Source organism: Eufriesea mexicana, unplaced genomic scaffold, assembly GCF_001483705.2.
Source record: "Eufriesea mexicana isolate 0111107269 unplaced genomic scaffold, ASM148370v2 scaffold8420, whole genome shotgun sequence".
NCBI lineage: Eukaryota > Metazoa > Arthropoda > Insecta > Hymenoptera > Apidae > Eufriesea > Eufriesea mexicana.
Window position 1 is genome coordinate 452,331 of NW_016916180.1, and position 20,892 is coordinate 473,222.

Below are 20,892 nucleotides of genomic sequence, written 5' to 3' on the forward strand. Positions count from 1 at the left end.
GAAAGTTTGGTACAAATTAGGCTGAATACGTGGATGTTGCCAAATGTTTCAAACAGGAATTCACTTAATCGAATCGTTTTTGGTCTAAACGCTTCTGACAACTACCGTATTACTTCGACAGGCAGCTTTTGACCTGTTAATCCTCTGTTTTATCACTTTGCCGTCTATTCGAGGCAAGGCAGATTATTGTAACAAAGTTAGTAAGCCTAATATAGACTGTCAAAGATACTATGCATTTTTTAATTAAATTATAGACTTAAGAAAAATCCCAATACCCAATTAACGAATTATCATGTACCACAACTTACCAGAGCTGACACGTTTTTCCAGGTTACAAAGATTATCCAAACTCTCCTGTCTAGAGGGAGCTTCATCCCTCAGTATCTCCCTGACCTCTTCGATATTAGGCATCTCGAGTCCAGCTCCGGACACCTTCCTGTACACCTCTGTGGTAGGCATCCTTTCGACCTTGATGTCTTCTGTCAAGCTCTCCTCTGCCCTGCCCAATATCACCCTGGAGTTCAGGCGTTTTGGACCCGTGGAGGACCTACGTCTCTCCTTCAAGAACAACGACAAATCCTGCACGTCGGCAGTCGACGAGTTTCTCCTATCCTCGTCGAAGGTATCTAGATTGCTCCCGTATCCGCTGCTTTCTCTTCTGGGCCTCACTATCTTTGGACTCCTCGATTTCAGGATCTCGCGTAGGGTAGGAAGCCCTTCGGACTCTTCCAGGAACAGAGCACTGTCTTTCCTCACTTCGATGATCTCTTGGTCAGAGATATCCTCGGGACTGGAAGGAATCCTGGCGGAATCCTCGCGATCCTTCAACTTCGACTTGATTGGCTCCTCTGAAGGTAACGTGATGGTCACCTTGCCGTCCAAATCGTCAGATTTTTCTATTCCTTGGTCCGTGGATTTGTTCAGACCCAGAGACTTTCGTACTAGACCTAGTTGGTCGATTGGTAGTCTCGGCTGTCGTTCCAGGGAACAGGAGGATTTGTTGAGGACGTTCAGAGATCGAGCCTCTCTTTTGGTCGATGGATACTGGAACCTGGCCGGTTCCTTGGACGATAGCGTCGTTTTCGCCTCGTATTTTCGGATAGAAGGGTATTGGTCCGTAGAAGTGCTGGAAGGCAACGGGAAAATGCTTCTGGGCGAGTCCAGAGGAATATCTAGCGAGGAGTCCCTCGTGGTCGGTGCAGCGACTGTCAGCGACTTGGAAATGGAGCCCGGAGATTCTTCGTCGATCGCGCTGTGTCTGGAAACAGAAATTTATTCAAAATTAATCTTAAATTCCCTGCAATAATTTACCTTTGCAATAAAACTTTTCCAAAAATTTATTTCGGATATTAAATAAAAGAAATTCTTAATTCTCTAAAAACTTCGTTCCTATGCAATAGTAATTAATAATTATCATTTTTCTACATCTTCTGCTATTGTGTTATAATTTATTAAATTAATTAATCATTCGAAATCTCTGCTCTTAATGTAATTCGTTTCCAAATATTTCAATTGAAATTTTATTTTAATGTTTTAAAAACTTAAAGAATGAGAGAATTTTATAATAATTTGTTTCGTAGCACGTTTATTTTATTAATTATTTGTGTGCAAGCAAATCAGTTTAATTAGGCGAACATGGACTTTTTCTCAAACGATATGTCTGGAGAAAAAACGCAGATTATAAGCATACTACTGATCCCAGTTGAGTTTCACAGAAGCTGAAAGAGGTAAAGGCAACTACTAGCCATTTCGACACGACCATAAATAACGATGGTCCAATTAGCGTCAGTTTTTTTCCCTCTCCGCGATATAAAAGTCAACCTCAGCGGTTGACCAGCCTGTAAAAATGGCGCGCGTGATTTGTGGCGTTTGTGTAGAGGGCGTTCAGAGCTAATCAAACTGGAGGCAAGTTAAACTGTTTTCACCAGTGAAAAATGTCGTAATCGTATATCTCCGGCCTCGTAAAACAAGTGATCTCATTCGAAACCCCAATCCGAGGCGTTTAAAATTTTTTTTAAAGCACTTTGCGGACATTAACGAAATTTTATTACAACCGTACGTCCATCTTCTATAACATAATAAAGCTGAACAGTGCATATCCACTGGGCAGAATCATTTTTAAATAACATTTCGAATAATAATCCTAAATTATTCCCAAAAAATACTTACTTCCTCTTTTCCATAAATTACTCCATTTAAGAACTCCAATTTAGAATGAAAGAAAATAATAATAAACAGAAAATTTCACTACCGAAATAAAAATCGAGTTCCTTTTCCGAATTTTCTACCATTTCTGTCTATTCTGGAACGCAAATAAACTCACAGTTGGGATTACCTAAATTTCATAGTACAGGGTGACCACTGAGACTGAATGACATAAAATAAAAATAATTTTTACAAGCATATATGTTCCTTTAATTTCTTAATATTTTATTTGGAAATATAATTATGCATACGTAGCTATCTTAATTTCCAAAATTAAGAATTTTTCAAATCTTCCAATTTTTCAATGGCCACCCTGTATTTGGAGATATAATAAATAGCTATTTTAATTCTCAAAATTAGAACTTTTCCAAAGCCCCCAATTTTTCAACAATTTATCCTGTATTTGAATCACGTCGATCCACGACAATGCAGTTATGCATGGACATAACTGAATATAATCACAACTGCGGCGAAATTTCACGCAGACAACGAACATCCAACGCGTGACAGCGTTCCAAGCTATCGTGCTCATTTTCCCCGATTAAAATCGCAATCGAGCGATATTTAATCGCCATTGCAGGCCCGACAATACCGTCGACGACCATTAATCCCTATCACGCGTCGCCACTAGCGAACAATTCGCGAAAACTAAATTGCCCAGAGACAAACTCCATCGGATTCGAAACAGGCCGAGCTGGCTGGACGGGAAATTGCTCTAGCAAATAGCGTTGTACGATCCGTGACAAATATAAACGACACCCGTCGATTCGACCATTTCAATCGGCGGCGGACCTCTCGTTTTACACGATCACGAGGAACAGGGCGTTTCAGCCGGGACAACCGGTGACGGGGCTGTCAAGAGAGGCAAACGCGGCCGGGGTGAATTGAATTTTCCTCGAAAACAAGCCGGCCAACTTTTTCGAGAGCTCGCGAGCCCACCGAAACAACAATCTCATCTGCGTTTGACATTTAATCGCCGCTTCCAACTCGAGGCCCCAGCTGATCGAAATGTACTCGCAATTTTCACCCGCCATTGCGTTTCGCTTACTTTTATTTTATTTTTATGCAATTAACTTCCAGGGCACGGATAATACAGGAACATCGACCTTTTCCTTAGTTGGACCATGATACTAATTATTTTAATTTATATTTATTTCGTTGTAACTATTTTTTGAAAATTTATATGATGTCGATAAATGGAGAACTTTGAACAGAGAACGTTGATAATTTGCGGTATTTTCTACTCTTTTGCCATATCATTGGTTAATTTATTAAACATTAAAAGTAATGCGAATTTCATTGGACTATAGACAAAGCGCTTCGCAGACTTCGTGTTAATTGAAGCGGAGACACTCGAGTAAAAGTGTCTTCTTTTTCATTTAGATGCAATTGAGATCAAGAGACTCGAAGGTTCGAATCGTATAAAGATCTGAATTTAAACGATACTTATTTACATCTATTTGTTCGTTCATAACAGACGATCATAATGACAATTATAATAAAATTAAAAATATGAATATAGAGAGTCTCCTCGCAAAATAATATAGTACCCTTGCAGAAAATAAAGACAATAGTTTGTAAAGAATACAAAGGCAACAGAGAAAGAAACATTAAAATTTTAATTAGGGTAATTACAATAATAAGGAAATAAATAATTGAAATAATAGATTAAACTGAATTTAATTGCCAAGTCTATTGATTAGAGTGAATCATCGAAAGTATATTGCACTATAATTTTCGAATCATCACGGGACTTCTACACGGCAGTGGGAGCCGCCATGATTAACGGCCGAGTACAAGTGGCGCCGCCGTTAGGGCTCAGGCGGTACTACTCGCGCAAAGAAAATGTCTTCCGCACTCGATTCGCTCTCGAACCTCGTCGCGCTTCGTGCTTCAAACACTTCCATCTCCGAGGGTTAGACGCTCGAGCGTCATTTAAATTTCATATTTTCGTCATTTTAACCGGAGCGATCTCAATTGCAAATCGGCGATCCTCTGAGAGACATACGATAGGCAGGTAGCTTCGTTGAGGATTTAATGAGCTCCATGCACCCAGGGGGCTGAAACTTCCGACTGGATTCCTGGCGAAACTCGTCCAACGATTCGTGGATCCCGTCTACATCGTAAATGCGTTGCCTTCCGATATTCTCCAGCCGCTCTGGCCTCATCTATTATTTTTACGACCGCTCTTTCTAGCCTGTTTCGCGATATCGCGGAGCGAAACGATTGTATTTTTCAAATCGAACGTCGTCACCCTTTTGCTGTTGACACGCTATTTTCGAGTGTACCAGAAACTCACACGTGAAAAGGTTGGGGGTTTTGTCGGTGTCAGGAACTGATTACCAGTCACGGTGGAAGATTTAGTTTAGTAAGCCCGGTGATGAAACGAAAGAGAACTATACACGTGTATCAAAATGTGCAGAACAATACAAATAACCCAATTCAAATTCTTTGTATTTTACATTCGTGTACAAGCTATAGCAGATTGGTCACTTGGTTTTGTATTCAGCTATGAAGATGGAAAATGGAAAGTTAATATACACATGAATTTATACAATCCTCTCTACTTGGTCTAATGCAGTACCTATTTCCAGAATATTTTCGATCCTGTCTATCGTAAAGCTAGAATAGTTTGTTTGTGTGCCCTAATATCAAGTATACTTAGTTCTTCCTCCATTCGTTATAAATATAAATACCAAATTAATACCAAATTCCTGTTCTCAAAAATTACCTGGCACAGTCACTGGATCCAGTTAGACTCGCGTAACAGACCAAACCTGGATGACTTGTCGCTGAACAGTGAAGAGACTAAGCGTCACTTTGAGAAACGATCATCCACGAAAACTTCGATTTTTCAGCGTGAACGACCAAGAGGTCGATTTGACTTGGAAATAACGTTCGCGGCACGGATCAATTGTTCGATGAGAACTAGGCCAATGAATAGGAGCGACAGGTCGATCTGCATTCGCAGAGGGTCTAGTCGCTGTATGACAGCTTCCTCGTCCGCGTATCTGGCCGAATTAGAACTCGGCTTTGAGCTCGTTGGTAATTAGTTACGACCACTTTCGCACGGTCAATCGGGATTCCAGCTGTCACGCGTCGGGTACTTAGGGAATCCGTACGATCTCGACGCGATTCAAGCGTTCAGTTCACGCCTAACCTCGAGCAAGAGGCTTCGTAGCTATGGTATCGCTGTAAACGCGAGAACTGATTCATCCATTCGACGCAAAAGCTCGTATGACGTCCCCCCAGTGCATAGAAGGAAGATGTTACGTCCTCCATGCGTGCCACTTCGCCGGACTGGACAGATGGCGCTAGTGAGTTACGCGACGTTCCCAACGTCACGTAGGTTCTACTATGGTACACTGGGAGCTGCTACTAACGCATACCACTACAAAAATATAGCACGAGTGAATTTTATGGAAAGTATCGGATCCCCTGTCACGATTTTTATGAATTCTCTTTAGACCAATTCCGTTTGAATATGAATTCGTATAAATAAATTTCGCCGAACTTAAACGTCGATGTCCAATGAATTCGATTTGAATATAATTTCGATACCACTGTTTCACGAATTTCGTTTCAATTCAATTTGAATATTATTATTTTTACTAGCCACAAGGACACACTGTTTTCCTTCGGATCAAAACTTCCTTCCAAATCGATGAATCGGAAAATTATTCCAGATAGAAATAAGCGAACCTCTTTCTCGCAACAGCCGGACGAGCGGGACTAAAATCGAACGAACGAATAAGGACTAGAATTCTATTCGCAATTCAAGTAATCTCTGGATCGGAATCCGAAATGGCAGGATCGTTCACGATTGGTGTAACGTCTCGCGTAGCCGAGTGCCATTCTAACAAGGAATGCATGTCGTTCTATGGTTTTTGCAGCAGCCTGAGGCCAATAAGGAGAACGGGGAACGATGGGAATAAAAAGTAGAGACTCGCCTAACCGGGAAACTGTTCAGACCAGTGAGAAATCGTATCGTCAGCTCCGTGACAAATTATCCAGGCCCAGCGGGGAATACTCACGACTGTGACGACCGTCGCCATTTTGCTGATTACCGTTTCGCGTTTCTTTCACATTCGCGTGATTGGCAACAACGGTTTTTTCCGCTAAACGAACGCTGACCGACCAGACGCGTGCATGAATTGCATTCATGAATCAGGCAGGTGCAAAACGGGCCGCGATGCACATTCCGTTCCATTACGTGCTCGTTGTGCGTAAAAGTAAACGTGTGGAATAATTTCTTCCTTTTTCTTTTTCTCCTTTTCACGATCCACGTGTTTTGCCCGATAAGAGAGGCATCGTGGACGATAAATTTGATAATTCGTGTTTCAAGGTCTGTGACGTCCTTCCGTGCCAATACGAGTTTCGAATGAATAGTCATCGTTAATTTTCTACGTGCCACAAGTTCGAAGATAAGAGTTGCATTGTTATTTATTTATATCAAATTGCGATATAACAGTATTAGCGTAATTGGGTTGGCATTGTATGACAGGGTGACACGGTATGACAGTGACATTGCATTGTAAGACAATGTACTTACGGTGTACTTGGACAACGATTTAATTGCAGATGGAAAATTTCAAAATTGCATATGCAATTTTATTTTTAAACGTGTCATAAAAGAAATAAAATTTTCTTTATGCACTATTGGCAGGGAATTCCTTATTTCTTCCAAATGACATCTGATGATTTATACGATGAAAAGAATTAGATAATTACAGAAAACGTGGAATTAATATTATCAAGTACGTTCGATTAATCAAAACGTCTTCTGATCAGTTATGTAAATGACTTGACAAAAAAGCATTGGCTGAATCATCGTTTAACATCAACTTGAGTCAGCAGGTATTCTTATAACACACGCATAATTTAGTATTAATACTGAGCTAGATGTCTAGCTTGCGAATTATATGTAACAAAGTTTAACACTAGAACTACCGATATTTAATGGGTACCTAACTATAACGTGCACAGACTATAGTAATTTCAAGGGTACGATGAATATGAGTGAATATACTGATTACGGTTCTTTCTTAATACCAGTTGATACCAATTTTATTTTTACAACAGGTGTATGTGTTCGGTGATTGCAAAAAGGAAAATCCTGGGACCAGTCATTTCGACTGGGTTGGTAGATCTAGTGTTAAAAAGGAAATTTCGTAATAATTGATATCAGGGAACTAATGATTCTGACGAATGAAAAACGAAGAAACTAGATTCGTTATACACGAGGGACGACTAATTAGTTGACTAATTAGTTCTGACGAGTTTCTTTGGATCTTACTCACAGGATTATCTGATAATTAAGGTGACTGCTCCAAATCCTCTTTGAATTTCCATGTCTGGAGGAGGCGAATGAGATAGGCTGTAATTGGAGACCTCGAAACAGGAATGACTTGTGACGGCCTTTCGGAAATTGGATCAGCTTGCCGATAATTTACGAGACCCTTAGGAAATTCGACGGTGAGTTCGATGCGTGTACGCGGCGAAACGCGGCGCGAATCCGCTGCGAAATACGATCGACTAGGGGCATACGGGCCACGGAATCTTAATACCCTCGGAATATTCGAAACTAGCGCCGCGTGTCGGGTGGATGTCTCGTGGGGAAGATGGCGGATCGTTAAAAATGAACGATGGACGCTCGAGATGGAAGTCACGATGAATTGTCGGATTTATTAATTCTAATATGATTTACGTTTGTATGGTAATACATAACGGTATATACCGTACATTATACGATAGTAAATAACGATATACTACATGATAATAAATGTTGGTATATAATATACAATATTATTGTAATGCATATGTAATATATATTACACAACGAAACATAACAATAAATAACTGTTAATTATATATTAGGTTTCCCAATGTGACTCATTTCAAAATTCTGAGGCTATTCAGAAAATTCGCTATCCATATATATACAGTAAAATATATAACAATGTTACATGCACGAAGTTTAATATAAAATCTATACTTAAATTAAAATTTCTTTTCTTTTTATTCCAAGTATTTATTTATTATACAAAGAGAAATAGAAATTTTTAAAATATTATAATGAGACATGATCCAAGAACAACTACGAAGCTTGATCGAATATCGAACAGTGTAAGATCTATTTCTTATCACGACTGATGACACGTATAAAAATTATGTTTATCTCTGTTGTTTTTACTTGTCCCAATGCCAGTTGGCGAATGACGACAAAGAAGCTCATCTTCAACGGCTAAAATTCATGTTTGCAGTTGTTCCCAAGTTTGAAGACATAAAAAAAGCTCATAAAAGTATGGCATGAATATTCAAATTAATCGTGACTAACGACCAGTCTCTGATGTTTCTATTATGAAACCTGTTAGCATACAGTGCACGTGCATTACATCAGACACCTCCTTGAACGTGTCCAATACCAATTATCGGCAAGACAATTTAATCATTTAATAATACACAACGTTGCATTATTCGATAATATTTAACAGCATTTAATAGAATTTCAATTACTGATCAATTTAGAACAATTACGATCACCGGCACTCGTCGTTGAAATTCGATTCCAACGAGTCTTCTGGGCCGAGTCCTTGCCGCGACTCGCGCGAACCCCGGAGTTCCGTCCTTCGACTTACGTAACCCCCGTGCGGCCAGGACCAATGGCGTCCACTCGAAGGGAAGCAACTTGCGAGCAAACTGGCGGGATATACAGGTCACGAATGTTTCACAAATCTTGCCGGAGGTATTTACCTCCTCGAGCTACATCCTTCAAAAATTTTCCGTTCCGAAAAGCCATTACGAGTGACGTCCACTTTCTGACCTTGTTTCTTGCTTACCAGCAGCAACTCGGCTCGCAGACGTCGACACACGTAACCGTGATAATTCCAGATGATACGAAACGATAATCAGTATCGGCGTTAACGGTAATGTTTCACGCTCGAGCCTGACCTCCCGTCTGAAATGGACGTGCAGAGATAAATGAGGCAAACAAGGCGACGTGGTCGACATCGTTTCGCGCGTGGGCTCGCGTAAACACGTCACCATTCGGACTCGAAAGAATGCTCGTCGGGGCCTTGTCGGCTGAAGATGTCAGCGTTTAATTAACAGTCGTGCTCGTGGGTATCGGCGCCGTGATTAAGAAGCTGAATCGCGAGGAAGGAATAGCCATAGGACACGATCCCGTTTTGGCCACTTGGACCTCGCTGTAAGGTAACAGGAATTTCACTAAATTGTAGTTATCGACCTGACAAATTTGAATTTTCTTGTCGCTATTTCGTCAAATTCCAGAGACACGAATAGGTGCAGGTGTTCAGGTGAAATTTGAATTTTGGGGGAGCTGCGAGATTTTTGAGGAGATGAAGGTAGCTACCTAGGTATTCCCCATTCAAGGCAGGGTCTGCCAGGTGGCCCTACTGTCGAGTCCACTAGCAGGCCCAAGACGAAACACACCCCTTCCTTACGGGAAGGATGCCTACATGGGAAAAGAAACTTTGTCCCAAAAATTTTGAAAGGTCCAGAAATATTTCTGCAACTGCATATATGTATACATGTACGTGAAGAGTGGCTGCATAGGGGGCGTGGCTTCTCGAGATTGCAGGATTAATCGAGTCGTCAGGAAACTTAACTTCTGAAGGATTAAATGATATATAGATAAGAATATAGATGAAAATTGTGAAATTCATGGCAATCGTGTCCACCTAAAGGACTTTTTCCGAGTGGGCTAATGCGATTTCATTCCATTTCTATCGATTGGCCGTGACTATGGAGCCAAACAGGATCGTTCTATTTATTCAAATTGTTCAGTCGAATTTTCCTAAAACGTTGCAGGAATCCAGATATTTTCTTTTCCTATTTGCACCACGTCGCGAGGACGTCCATAAACATATGGAAATTCTAGCATTCGTGAGCGCAGTCACGATCGATGTTTCACTCGAACGAGCAAGTTGACGTTCAAAAGGGTACTTTTCGCTTCCATTTCGTTTCTTTTTCGCGATGAATTTCGTATTTCGGCGTACTCGTTGACGAATTTTGAGAGAAACTCGCGGGGTGAGCTACTGGCGCTTTCACCGGAAACTGCACGTCCTGGAGCGCTAACTATGCGAGGAATCGTGCAATATAAGGCTGCACGTGATGCATTATGTCTGCGGAGATAGAGGCTCGCGCGGTATTAGCTCTTTTCACGGTAAAGAGTTTCATACTTTTCGTTTGATTACAAGGTGGATTTGAATAATCTTTCTCTGAAGGAAAATTGTGTCGTGATTACAGGTTGCACTTCAATAATCCTGTTTCGAGAGGAAGAGAAGTATCTCGAATGATTATTAATGGAATTTAAATGACGTATTTTGAAGAAACGAAAATTATTTTGCACAACTGCAGATTGAATTTAAATAATCTTATTTTCAGATGAATTGAATTATTTCTCACAACCGTCGGAATCCCTGACTGGGATTTACATAACTTAATATCATCCTTTTAAAAATTCTCTTTGCATGACTGGCAGATGGATTTTAATAACTTTTGAAATCATTGCCAATAATTTTAAGTATTTTAGAAATCACTGTCAAGAATTTTAATAACTTCTGAAATCATTGCCAATAATTTTAATAACTTTTGAAATCATTGACAATAATTTTAATTATTTTAGAAATCACTGCCAAGAATTTTAATAACTTCTGAAGTCATTGCCAATAATTGAAATAATTTTAGAAATCACTGCCAATAATTTTAATAATTTTAATAATTTTCCAATATTATTAATTTATATGGCTTGCCCCAATTTTTTAATCTTTTTTAAATTTTTGCTTAACAAATTTATTACTTTAATTTCACGAATAATTTTTTTCTGAAAATTTGTGGAAAAAAGAAAATAGAAAGGAAAAGGAAATATGGTTATTATCGGGAAAAACCTAACGGCTTTGATTTCATGGAATTATCGTGAATTGTATAATGGAAATGGAAGGAACAGTACGATAGACGATAACCTCCATTATGTGACTTTATTATACGGGATGTCGATAATGGTTTCGAAATCTCCGCGAAGGATCTTGCGCTCGCGTTGACATCGACGAATGTCAACGAACACTCATCCTCGACCGGACACATTTTGGTAATGTTACGTCACTAGTGACCTTCGTGCGAAGAGGATTGATTAATGTCGAAACCATCGCTCGAAGTAATGTAAAGCAGCGATGCAGCGTAAATGATAATTTTAATGGTCTTGAGCATGTAAGGGTACGAATTAGCATCGAAATAGGTGATAAATAGTTAAATACTCGGGCACTCCGATGGCCAATAACCACCTAGCCATACATTTCGAAAAATGGCACGGTATTGAAACGAAATATAACGATAAACAATTTAAAAAACAGAAGTTACAACAATTTAAAAAATTTAATATGAAACACGAAAATATTAAGGGATTCAAATGGAGATTGAGGTTAAAATTAAATATGACAATAAATAACTAAAAAATTAAAAATTGAAAATAAATGGAGATTGAGGATAAAATTAAATGTGACAATAAATAATTACTGTGAATAAATATTGTAAACTATTAACGTGAAAATAATAATTCAAAATATTGAAGTATATAAATCCTCAAAGAATTTTAAATAAAGATAGTAAGATGTTTAAATTTCTACCATTTTCTAAGTGGAATAATTGACTCGAATTTTTCAGATTCTAACCTGTCCCAAAGCAGGAATAAATAATGGAAATTGTTAATGAACAAGTGGCTCGTCGTTGTCCCGAAATAGTCTCGCAAAAGACCCTAGGGATCTAGTGAAAAGGCAATGCCGTCTGACCATGTGTCACTCTCGTAAATTTTCCGCTCGAAGCTGTTAGCGTCGAGTTTCTATATCGCGACAAACCCTGACGCAAGTGGTCTCTATGGGACACGCGTTTTATGGAGACGCATAAATTCCAAGGCACGCTTGTAACGCCTAAAAATGCTGATGGGAAAATTGATTCTGAAGAAACACAGCTGACCAAGTTTATACTCGACAAATGGCCACTGTACTGCATTCTACTGGCTATAAAGATTGCCTTTTAAAATCCTACTTTGGATCTAGGGGAATACTAGAGTTGGAATGGAGTGCGGGATTAGAGTACTTGAATTTTGGAGCATGTATGTTTGAAAACCCGGAAAATAATTTTTTTGCAATTTTAGAACTTAGGCTCTTTGGAAATCGAACATTCGAGCACTCTCGAACTTAGAAATTTAAGTATACTGGGGCTTTAAACGTCAAACTCGCTATGATATTAAATTGGAGCATTTTAGAACTTTATTGAGTACTTTAGTAACTTACAATTAGATTCGAGAACTTTAGAGCTCTAGAAATCTAAAACTTGAGAACTCTGGAACTCTGGAAATTTAAAATTCGAGAACTTTGAAACGGTAGAAATCTAAAACTCGAGAACTTTGGAAAGAACTTTGGAAGTCTAGCACTCGAGAACTCGAGTACTTTAGTAACTTAGGCTCGAAAACTTTAGTGCTCTAGAAATCGAAAACTTGAGAACTCTGGAACTCTGGAAATTTAAAATTCGAGAACTTTGAAACGGTAGAAATCTAAAACTCGAGAACTTTGGAAAGAACTTTGGAAGTCTAGCACTCGAGAACTTGAGTACTTTAGTAACTTAGGCTCGAAAACTTTAGTGCTCTAAAAATCTAAAACTTGAGAACTCTGGAACTCTGGAAATCTAAAATTCGAGAACTTTGAAACGGTAGAAATCTAAAACTCGAGAACTTTGGAAAGAACTTTGGAAGTCTAGCACTCGAGAACTCGAGTACTTCAATAACTTAGGTTCGAAAACTTGAGTGCTCTAGAAATCGAAAACTTGAGAACTTTGGAACTCTGGAAATCTAAAATTCGAGAACTTTGAAACGGTAGAAATCTAAAACTCGAGAACTTTTGAAGTCCAGCACTCGAGAACTCGAGGATTTTAGAGTTATATAGCACCCTGAAACTCAGGTCAAGAAATTTAGAGCTGCGGAACTCTGAAACTCGAGTACTTTGGGACTCTAGAACTCTCAAATTCGAGAACTCTGGAACTTCACAGCTATAAAACTCTAGAACTGGAGAACTGGGGAATTCGAACATTTCAGAATTCACTAACTTATGAATTAGAGCACTCCAGAAATCTAGAGCTCAAGTGCCTTAAAATACAATAAAATATACACTCCGCAATTCAGCAACTCTAGCAAACAAAACCCCAGAACTCAACTATATTCCCTAGAACTCAATTACTCTAAAATTTGCGAATTTAAGCACCATCCAACAGAAACGTCACAGAACCCAAGATCTCCCTGAAGAAACCCTAAAACTCCATATCTCCAGAGTCCCATGACCGATTAAATTAAAACAACCTGTGGAAATTAATGCACACCAATTCCACAATATCCAAAGACTTCATCTAAACAGAAAAAACTATATTCCCCCCCCCCCCCCCCCAAAAAAAGATGGAGAAATTTTAAGTATAATCTGTACAAACACGAGTCCAGTTAGCACTCTACTACGCGAATCGATAGCAATTGCGATGGCAGGAACGCGGAACAAGCATCGAACCCTAAAACCACGATGACCAAACTTAACATACGACCCTTCCAGACATTAAGTCCAATCCCGACGGTAAGAGGGCTAATTGCCATCAGTCAGTGTTAGCAACGGGAGCCTCGGAAGATGCGCGGGCCATAGTAAACAGGAAGGTTGGTCGCGCACCGAGCCATTCAACTGTTCAACCGTGTGCCTGAACTTACGCAAAATATACTATATACTTCTTATGATACATATATTTCGGCGTAAAGACGTACCACAACTTCGACCTCTGCGTATTGTTAATGGCGCCAATTCCTCGCCACGAGTCAGACTCGTGCTTTTCGCTTATGGCACAAATTCCTCACCACGAGTCAGACTCGTGCTTTTCGCTTATGGCACAAATTCCTCACCACGAGTCAGACTCGTGGTTGTAGGCCAAAGAGTTAAGAGTAGTAGCGGGGTGAATGGGTGTGTGGTCTTACTTCTGAGGAAGTATATGGAAATGCTTGGGCGACTTCTCGAAAAGCGAGGGATAGGGAAAAGCAACATTGGGTATGACTCGGGCGTTCAGGACGAAAGAACAAACGATAGCGCGAAAGAACAAAAACGATAGCGCGAAATCCTTTTGTCGGGATGTCTGTGACTATGTCGAATGATTGAGAAGGAAAGCCTGTGCATGGAAAGAGAAAGTTTTAGCTTTAAGTAAGGATGCAAGGGACGCCAGGAAGGCAGAGTAGAGAGAAGTCAGAAGGCAGAAGGCTGAACGTGTGTGGCAGAGACGTAGTGAATAGAGGATCGTGTGAGAAACTTAGTGTACTCTTTTAGTTAAATAAAACCTGTTTTGTTATAAAAAGAGAGTTGTTAATTACTAGACGCGCAGAACTCTGTCTGCATAGGATTAACCCTTAACGCCCGACGATTTTTTGGCTAAAGAAGGGTCCGAGTTGAACAATTTCCTTCTACAAGGCTGATGATATTTTTTGAGCACTGAATAAGAAATCGTATAATAATTAACACGTAGAATTTTTTAGTTTCGATACCTCGCACACTGTTACATCATTTTAAATTTAATACATTAATTAATATCGAGCTTCGAAATTGTCTAAAATGGCGACTAAAGGGTGCCTCTCGAGTGCAAAGGATTAATTTAGCCAAAAATCCTACGATACTGTTAATAAAATGATTGAACATATAAATTACGATATCACACAGGCATGACTGATTTATTATAACCAGTGAAGGATTTGGTTCATGAAACCAGAAAAAAATTGCCATAAAATGTCTACTATAGACTGGAAGGACTATAGTTGCTGTATTCGCATGCACATTATTTATAGGAATTTCTACAAAAATTATTTCACGTGCACCCGAGTTAAATTATATAACTTAATCCGCGTATTGGGGAAAAATGGCGATTGGTCCAAGTGTGCGGAATTTTGCTCAGCAGAATTGCATCACGGGGTAGGTTTGCATCGGAAGTGGAGGATTGACGTGGAAAATCCGAGAGGAGCTGGGAGTCAAGCTGTGCTCATTAGGACGCTAGTAAATTCATTAAAAAAAGAAGGAGGTTGTGTTGGAGGGAATTGGAGCTGTCGGAGGTAGCAGAGCTGCATTTTGGCGAGAGCTTATCGACGTTGGTGGCGAAAGTGACCGCGAGCATTAAGTCGAATCGTCAGGCGCTTATCGTTCTGCTCGGCTCCTCGAGATTTAGAGCCGACACGCAGAGCCACTCGAGAGCGTGTTCGCTCGGCTGGTGCGATGATACGTGCACGCTCGAGAGCGTACACCTTGCCGGCTCTATTTTTGCATGACAGTATTTGTTGCTCGAATATTCGCGAGAACAAATTTTTCCGACGTCCCAAATCCAACATTTTTTGGCCCAATTGCATTTGTACATTATTATCGCTATTTCTGTCATTTATCACTATATTGTCACTATAGTTATTACTTTCATCATTGCTACTACTATTTTTATTATATATTACTGTATTATTACTATTTCTATTGTTTAATATTGTATCATCGCTATTATTATTAATACTACTACTATTTCTATTATTTGTTACTATACTGTTACTAATATTACCATTACTGATATTAAATTAAAATAATTTATTATTGTTATTATTATTATTATTATTATCATAGCTGAATGAAAATAGTTAAATAAAATGGAAATGGCAAGAATTGGGAAAATAGCAGAAAGTTAAACGAAATGAAGAACAGTGGGAAGAAAGCCAGGCCATTTTGTATATCCATGTATAAGGTTCTCAAACTCTACGAGAATGTACCTAGATCTGAAGAATCCTCTTTTCTTAGAAATTGGTTCTCAGATTTATGAAACGAAGAAATCTTTTGAAAAATTCCGACATCGAATGTAAAAGGAGCTACTCGCAGTCGGATATGATAATCGAGTGCTTCAACCGAGATCAGTCATCGTCGCGAGTGCAACGTGAGATCCGCCATTTGCAAAGACAGTCGAAAATCTCTTTATTCGAGCATCGTTTAAAAATAACAGTTGTCCGGGTTACGAAACACGGTGTACACAGCGAGATAAATCATGTCACAAGTCTACCGAGGAGCACTCCATCAAGGACGAGGAACGATCGCGAGGCTGGAGGCTGAAAATTCGAGAGAGATTTTCCGGTCGAGCCGCGAGTTCATTTCAATTCCATTCGCGTGTTCGAACAATTTCATACAAATAGAGATACACGTCGTCAGCGAGCTCCTCGGTCTCTCGAGGAGCTCATCCCCGACGTGGATTTTTATCTGAACTCGCAGCTCTTGGAAAGAGGGCGGCAAGACGTGGACGTTAATTAGCACCGTTAATTGATCCAGTTTCCAATGGCGAGCATAATACGAAGGAAAGAAAAAGGAGAATAACAGAACCGCGATGTGTTCATCGCTTCAGTCGCACCTTATACTAATGGGTTATCGATCTGAGCGTCACTGGAGAAGTGCGATGTTAATTAGTTTCGTTAATTAATTTTCACGATGGGGTCAATTCGGCAAAGTTTCGTTTCTTCGATAGGAGTGCGTTTGAAAAGTAGATAACTAAAGTAGATAATTCCAGAATTTCAAAAGTGAATCTATGGAACTCGAAATGTGGAACTATAGGACTCTGAAAATTGAAATGCGGAACTTTAGAATTTTGGAACTCGAAGCGCGGAACCCTAGAACTCTGTGATTCGAAGCGCGGAACTCTAAAGCTCTGCAACTCGAAATGTGAAACTCTAGGAACCTGGAACTCGAAAACCGGAATTATAGTCCCTCTAAACTCAAAAGGTGGAACTCTAGAACCCGTGAACTTGAAATGGGGGACTTCAGGACTCTAGAATTCGAAATATGGAACACCATTACTTGACAATTCGATATAGAAAACTCTATAACTCTGTAACTCCAAATGTGGAAGCTTAAAATTGCAAAACTCGGAATGCGGAGCTTTGGAATTCCAGAACTTTAAGTGTGAAGTTCCAGAACTTTAGGAACTCCAGAATTCTAAAGATCCGAATTCAGATAAATAAAATTCTAAAACCCTAGAATTCTGTAACTCTAAAAAGTTCCAGAACTCTAGGAACTCCAGAATTCTCAAGATCCGAATTCAGATAAATAAAATTCTAAAACCCTAGAATTCTGTAACTCTAAATATGGAACTTTAGAATTGCAAAACTCGGAATGCGGAGCTCTAGAATTCCAGAACTCTAAATATGAAATTGCAGAACTCTAGGAATTCCAGAATTCTAAAGACCCAAATTCAGATAAATATAATTCTAAAACCCCAGAACTCTGTAATTCTAAATATGGATATTTGCAATTGCAAAACTCGGAATGCGGAACTCTAGACTTCCAGAACTCTAAACATGAAACCCCAGAACTCCAGGAACCCCAGAATTCCAAAGATCCAAATTTAGATAAATAAAATTCTAAAATCCCAGAACTCAAGAACTCTAAAGCTCCGAGTATTCTGACACCCGAGAATTCCAGAGTTCCGTGACCCGAGTACCCCAAAGGTCATTATCCTCCTAATTCCATCGTCATTTTCACTGTTCTAAGACAAGAATTCTAGAACTCCAGACTGACTGGCCAGTAATCGGTCAATTATCGCGCGTATCGCGTGCCGATTTATTGGCGCTGTAATAAATTACGGAATACGATAACTAGCAGCAGCAAACCGACGCGTATCGATTACGCGTGACACCGTTTGTCTTTCCTAGTGGCATTGTTCCCGGCATCCAACAGATTCAATAACGTTCCGTCGATGCGCCGATTAAACTGATATCGATGCTGTTAGTAAGAACACTTTATATTCTTGATACGCTTTATTCAACAATGCGCGTTACTTAAATAGCGTGCGATCACGTGTGCAGTGATAGCGACTGGTGCGAAACAGTGTGTATACAGGACGCGTCGCACGAACTTAAATATCTTGGTTATTTCGAACGATACGAGAAAATGTTACTTACAGAAGTCGCAGGGCTTGAGAAAGTAGATAACATGGTACAAAACAGAAATCTTGCGAGAGAAAACGTAGAGGAGATACAGAGTTCAACCTTATTTTTTTAAATGGAATACTATATCTTTTATTCCAAAGGTATAAAAGGAAGTGAAATTTTGAGTAAAAAGTATAATATTAACCCTTTGCACTCGAGAGGTGACTCTCAGTCACCATTTAATCAGATTCTAAAGATCGACGTTAATCAATATGTCAAATTCAAAATTACCTGACGATGTTTGGAACGTCGAAAAAAAGTAATTCTACGTCTTAATTTGCATATGATTTCTCATTTACCATTTCAAAAATATCGTCGACTCTATGACAGAAAGTCTTCGAATTACTATTTTTCTGTGACGAAAAAGTCGTCGAGTGCAAAGGGTTAACTTTTGTAGACCCTAAACCTAACAACTAACGAGTAATATCACTTTGCTTCTTGAAAATAACAATAATAATAACAAACAATAATAAATGAAATTTGATTTATTCCATTTTCTCTTTTTTTTTTTCAAAATACGTTGATAAAATCTGAACAGTGCAGAGGGTAGAAAATACAGAAAAATTCCCGAATGGTGAAACTGTTTGCACTCGGGGTTATCTGAGAGCTCGTAGAAATTGGAGGTTATGTTTGTCGGGGGGAGAAAAAATATTGTTTGTTCGCTGGAGCAGCATGTAAATCATGGACGTTGAATTAAAATATCGTCGTTTCACAGTCGCTTGACCTTTCGTACGAAAACACGATTTATTTATTGCGAGAGACGAGTCTGGTCTGTAGCCTAATCGAAAGGTTAAGCCGACGTGGCGGGGTGCAGGAATTCCTCGAGGAGATACCGTATTATCTCGCGATCACGTTTTCGCTTTCAGCGTTAATTAAACTCGGAAACGCGGATGAAGGTTTCACGGCTGCCGCTGCTAATTTGCCTCGTCTTATTTCTATGTAAACCATCGATTTATATGCGGAGATGTTCCCTGTTCTTTCGCACCGATTAACCTTCGGGCCATGGAAATTTCGCGTCACTGTCTTCCGGCTGGCTCGTAATTTTGACATTAATATAGGCAGTAGCTGAATAAGCTGGCTGGAAATTCCCACGGAATTTTGGAATTCTTCGATTTCGAAGCTTGGAAACGGTGAAGGTGAAGGAGAATTGTAAAATTGGCGAAATAAATTCAGTTGATCGATAATTTCGTGATTTTTGACACGTTGGAACTCTAGAACTCAAAAATTTAGGAGTTTGGGGACACAACGAGGAGCTGAAAATTAGAGTACTTTGGTACTCTGGAAGCTGTGTAATACGGAATTATGGGATTCGAGTGCTCTAGAACTGTTAATTATGGAATTATGGAATTCTAGAACTCTAAAACTTTGGAATTCGGGCACTATAACACTTTAGCACTCGATTACTAGATAACTGCAGAACTCTCGAGCACTCATCAATTCCAGAACTCGAGTGCACTGCAATTTAGGAACTCGAGAAGTCTAAATATTCCAAAATTCGAGCACTGAGAAATTCCAGAACTCTAAAACCCCCAAACTTTTGAACTCTAGAAATCGAAAATTTTTTAAACTCGAGTACTCCGAAATTTTGGAACTCCAATACTGCAGGACTCAAAAATTGGAACACCTCGGAACTCTAAAACCCGAGTACTCCAGAATTCTCGAATCTTAACAACTCCAGACGATCGTTCGAAATTAGAATACTGATATCCCCATCAAATAATCATTCGATAATTCCAAATCAAATTTCTATAATACCTTACCGGAAATCAAAATAAATTTTCATCGCACAATCTGACCGGAATTAATGTTCCGATTCGATTACTCGAACGAGATGCCTCGATTCGCGAACGCATTTAGCCTGCCAAAATACGAGAATTAAATAAAACCAACGAAACAGTGCAAATAAGGAATAAACTGTTACCTCGGCTCGTAAATCTGTAATAATTTCAAAAGCACAAAAGCGGCATCGGAGATTAATTGCAACAGTATCAAAGCCCTCCCACTAGAGCCTGCTGCGAACTTCCATAGTATTTACCGCGTTCGGAAAATATTTATACATCGCAGATAACAATTTTAATTAACAGTCCCGAAAATAACACCAAAAGACACGTCCCCGGAAACGATATAAATTCCCCTAGAACGAATGTAACACCAAAAATATCGTGAAATCTCATACCCTAAATGCGACTCTCGCAATTTTTCCCAGCCACACAGGAGGCCTGCCGGATCACCGCACGCAGCGACGTCTGCCTATGATCTCACCATCGTCCACTATCATTCTCCGTCAATTAGGCGCGAAAATTCGTTTTCACCATCGATCGCGCGCGAGATTTGCTCGTCGCGAATGTCCGCAACACGTGTGTAAACGTTCGCGTTACATGTTAAACACAGCTGTGGAAACTAAACAAACCGCCGATATTACGATATCAATTTAGTGACGTATGCATCGGTTTATTTAAACGTCGAAAATTAACGCCGCTTTGAACCGTGTCGAGTATTTTAAGCCAATCTCTCTCTCTATTTTTCACCCTCGTTTTCCCCTTTCTCTCGCCTCGACCACTTTCAAAACCAACCACAGATGCACGTCATTTTTACCAAGTTCCACCAGCTATCGCGAAATTATTCGTCGTTCATTCGCCGGGGGACTGACATGTCTGTAC

General features: G+C 39.6%; 1 protein-coding gene across 1 annotated transcript in view; it reads right to left on the reverse strand.

The window, feature by feature from the left end:
• The window catches only part of LOC108552880 (uncharacterized), a 53,218-nt gene that overhangs the window by 3,194 nt on the left and 29,132 nt on the right, over positions 1-20,892 (reverse strand). Inside the window, exon 3 of the mRNA XM_017907561.1 lies at positions 309-1,258. Within this exon, the coding sequence (XP_017763050.1) occupies positions 309-1,258 (950 nt within the window). The remainder of the gene's footprint in view (positions 1-308; positions 1,259-20,892) is intronic.